The sequence below is a fragment of the Cyprinodon variegatus genome, unplaced genomic scaffold (assembly GCF_000732505.1).
Source record: "Cyprinodon variegatus isolate N-32 unplaced genomic scaffold, C_variegatus-1.0 Scaffold383, whole genome shotgun sequence".
Classification (NCBI taxonomy): Eukaryota; Metazoa; Chordata; class Actinopteri; order Cyprinodontiformes; family Cyprinodontidae; genus Cyprinodon; species Cyprinodon variegatus.
The window spans coordinates 121,969-125,547 of record NW_015150836.1 but is presented as its reverse complement, the minus strand read 5'-3'; the positions used below and the strand labels follow the sequence as shown (position 1 = coordinate 125,547).

At 38.9% G+C, this 3,579-nt stretch overlaps 2 protein-coding genes across 2 annotated transcripts in view; one reads left to right on the top strand and one right to left on the bottom strand.

The window, feature by feature from the left end:
• Nucleotides 1-11, bottom strand: part of LOC107092497 (mediator of RNA polymerase II transcription subunit 17-like) — a 5,270-nt gene extending 5,259 nt beyond the window's left edge. Inside the window, exon 1 of the mRNA XM_015387000.1 lies at nucleotides 8-11. Coding sequence (XP_015242486.1) covers nucleotides 8-11 — 4 coding nt within the window. The remainder of the gene's footprint in view (nucleotides 1-7) is intronic.
• A 1,453-nt stretch (nucleotides 12-1,464) lies between these two features.
• cep295 (centrosomal protein 295kDa) overlaps nucleotides 1,465-3,579 on the top strand; it is a 19,443-nt gene continuing 17,328 nt past the window's right edge. Inside the window, exons 1-4 of the mRNA XM_015386999.1 lie at nucleotides 1,465-1,833; nucleotides 2,726-2,926; nucleotides 3,013-3,137; nucleotides 3,219-3,312. Coding sequence (XP_015242485.1) covers nucleotides 1,735-1,833; nucleotides 2,726-2,926; nucleotides 3,013-3,137; nucleotides 3,219-3,312 — 519 coding nt within the window. The 5' untranslated portion in view covers nucleotides 1,465-1,734. The remainder of the gene's footprint in view (nucleotides 1,834-2,725; nucleotides 2,927-3,012; nucleotides 3,138-3,218; nucleotides 3,313-3,579) is intronic.

Here is a 3,579-nt window from a genome sequence, read left to right as displayed (position 1 = left end):
TTTAAACCCATTCTCTTCCATCTTATAAAAAACGCTAAAGCTATTGATACCGGTATATATTATAGTAAATTATTTAGCTCTTTATATACATTTTAGCCAGTATTAAGAGCCGGTGGAGAGGGTCCAAAGAGCCATATGTGGCTCCGGAGCCGCAGGTTGCAGACCCCTGTACTAGGTCATCTAATCAATTCAGTTTAGTCTGTGAAATAAGCTGCCTGTAGTGTCTTTAAATGTCCAGCAGGTGGCAGTATTCAATGAGACAGGAACACGCAGCATCAAAACAATTTGGCAATGAAACGCTTCAAAATGCCTCATTAACCATCACTAGTGGCAGCATGTTGTTTCAAATGGCTCTATAAATAAAGTTTAGTTGTGAAAATTTCCAAAGTTTTTTTTTTTTTTTACCCCACCAAGTTCTAAAGATCAATGCCATTCTCTGAAAACCCGATTTTTTAGGTTTGATATCAAATATATCAGTTATTTTCTGAACTTTGATCAATACTCTGTCTCAACACAACGGAAACGCATAAACAATAAGAGGTACATTTAAAAAAAACGTTTCCAGTCATGCAATTTTAAAACTATTTGGAAGAAATAACGCATAAAATGTACAGCCTATGATCTAATCTACTAATTCAGACAAAGTGAAAAAAGAAACCTGTTAAAGAATATATATTCTATTTAAAGCAATTACTTTCATTAAAACTCAATACAAACACTCGAACTCTCTCCTTTCATTGTCTTCCTGCATTGATATAGCAACATTAGCTCATTTTAGCTGTTCGCTAATACATCGTAATAAAATACTAAATGCCAGAACTCACAAATACAAATATAACCACGTCATAGACGTTTTATTTGAATAAAGCTTACCTGTTGATAAGAATAGACCAGAATATATGTGGATTAACGCTAAAATATGTCAGATTTTGAGCATTGTCTCTGGCTCATTCTTTGCCAAGAACGCAGGAACTACAGGGTCTGCACCATTTCACCGCCAGGGTAGTAGGTCGTCGTCTCTGCGCGGGAGGAAAACCGCCAAAATATCCGCCTAAAGACAACCACTCTATTATAGGACCCGACCTAAACATTAGAAGTTGTGTTCACGAAAGAATACCTGAAATGTTTATGCTATAAACGCCCATTAATGGCCATGCAGAAACCCGTTAGAAGTCTGTTCTTTTTAATTGAGTTGCAGACAGTGGCCAACTTTTCTGCCGGTGAAAGAAAAATAATGCGGACCCGGTGTCACAGCATTACAGACCCCCTGGCGTTTTTCACAACTAAAATAAAAGCCCGCTTTCGATACTGGAGGCCGACTTTATTTGTGTTTCAAAATCTATATGTCATATCAGGCTGTTATTATTTTAATGAAAATAAAAATAACAATATCCATCTACATGTGAAAGTTTTAGCAAGTAGGAACCAAATGGCGGTGGTACGGCGGTCAATTTAAACCACCCGGATATGACGTAGAAACAAAAAACGGTCGTGTTTGTTTCACGAGAAGGCGTTTTATCGATGATATTCCCAACAATGGAGCATTCTGCTGTTTCTTTCTGTTCTTTTTTAGTATGACTAAGCTTTTATTTCACATTTTAACGGACCGAGCGGGTCGGAATGGTTGAGTCGGCCCAAAAGAAAGACAGTCTTATCTTCTCCTAAAACGAATTAGCCCTGTTAACAGTCAGTGTCGGTTTTGGAAAAAAATGTCCGTTAGCACATCTGGGGGAAATGAAGCGGAAAGTGTCGAGATTGAGACTGAGTCCAAACGAAGAGGCTCGTATAATCCGAGAGGAACTTGAAAGGAGGAGAAAACTCCGAATACAACAGGTAATGGACTGGTTCTGAGAAGTTCATTAACGCTCTTCTGATCTATTGCCTCTTAAAGGAAGGCAATCATTTGGATTTTATAGAAAATAAAAAAAAAAGTAGAATCTATGAGTGGAAATGTTCCCTTTCTCTGATTGGTCTAATTTGTTACAGTCAACTAACATTTTAGTTGTAACACAGTTATCTCAGACAAACTAAGTATTAAAATGAGCACAGCTGGAAACAATTGGCTGATTAAACAAATCCACTCAATGCATAAAGTTATCACCTTCCCTAATCCTGAACAAGCATAAGGTGACAGTAGGAAGGAACAGCTCCATTTAAATAATAAGGCAAACAAACCCAATAAGAGCAGCAGGCTCTGGATCACACAGGGATGAGCATACTTTCTATTGGGTAAACAAAAGGAAGTCATAGTGTTTGTATAAATTCATTAAGCGAGGATTAGTTTGTATTTTTGTTGAAGGTATAGCTCAGGAGATCCCAGTCACCTTTTCATAAAGTGAAGTAGATGAAGATATTCTCTCTCCAAGACAAAAGCAGGAGCTTCTATCTTTATTCCTGCAGCCTTGGGACTTCTTTAAGAAGGAGAAAACATAAATATGTTGTATAAAGATTTATAGAACCTATTGGTTCCAGTTTGGAACAGCCATTTCCCTCACAGTTGTTGAAAATAAGTGGCAGCAAATAAGGCGGTCTAATTTATGAGTTTGAGGAAATAAAAACTCTCAAATTCCAATTAAAATATAAATGATAACCTTTAAAGGTTTAGGATTAATCCTGTATTAGTGTTTTATGATTTATTGGGCTCTCAAACTTCCTCAGTTTGCTTAAGTTGGTTTGCTTCATTCAGAACTTGTTACAGAGCTGAGATTTTTGTGTTTCCACGCAGGTGCGGGAGCAGCAGAGGCAAATCGCGCTGCAGATCCGCCGGGAGGTGGAGCAAAGGCGGCAGCATGAGCTACGGCAACTGGAGGAGCAGCTGAGGGAGGACTGGGAGAGAAGGCAGAGGGAGAAGCTCCAAACGCTGCAGAGCTTGTATGAAGAGAGCCTCAAGCTTCTGGGTCAGAGCCACAGGAGTGCCAAAGAAAATGTGAGCGATGGCCGTTAGATGAGGCTCTGCAGGGTGAAACGTAGCAATGTTTTTTAAATGAACGTCGTTTTCTATCATTGTTTCAGGAGCCTGATCCTGCGGCTGTTGCTCGGCAGGCGGAGGAGAACCATGCCAAAGCAGAGGAGCGGTACCGGGAAGCTCTGAAGGAGCTCAAATTCCATAAGATTAAAGAGCAGCAGAGACAACAACAGTAAGGAATATATGATTATTTTTTTTTATAGGTGTGGAGTTTAGAAGTAACTCTGTTTTAACGGCTCTCCTTTATCGTTAGATCCATCAATGCCAGGAGGAACGCGCTGCAGATAGAAAAGGAGCGCTCGGCTAAAGTGGCCAGCCTCCCACCGCCGCCTCCTAATCCCATCCAGGTGCTTCGTCTGAATATTTGAACCACTTTCAGATTATTTTTCTGCTTTAAATGCAATGGTGTCAAAAGTACACACATTTGTTTCTTAAGTAGAAGTATAGATACTGCAGTTTAAAAACACTCTGGTAAAAGTTGAAGTATCAACTTGACCTCTTTACTCAAGTAAAAGTGAAAAAGTATTTGCTCCAAAAACTACTTAAAGTATAAAAGTATAAAGTAACCTTTAAAAAAACAGGCCTGATGCCACTATATGAATTAAAAGCTCAAT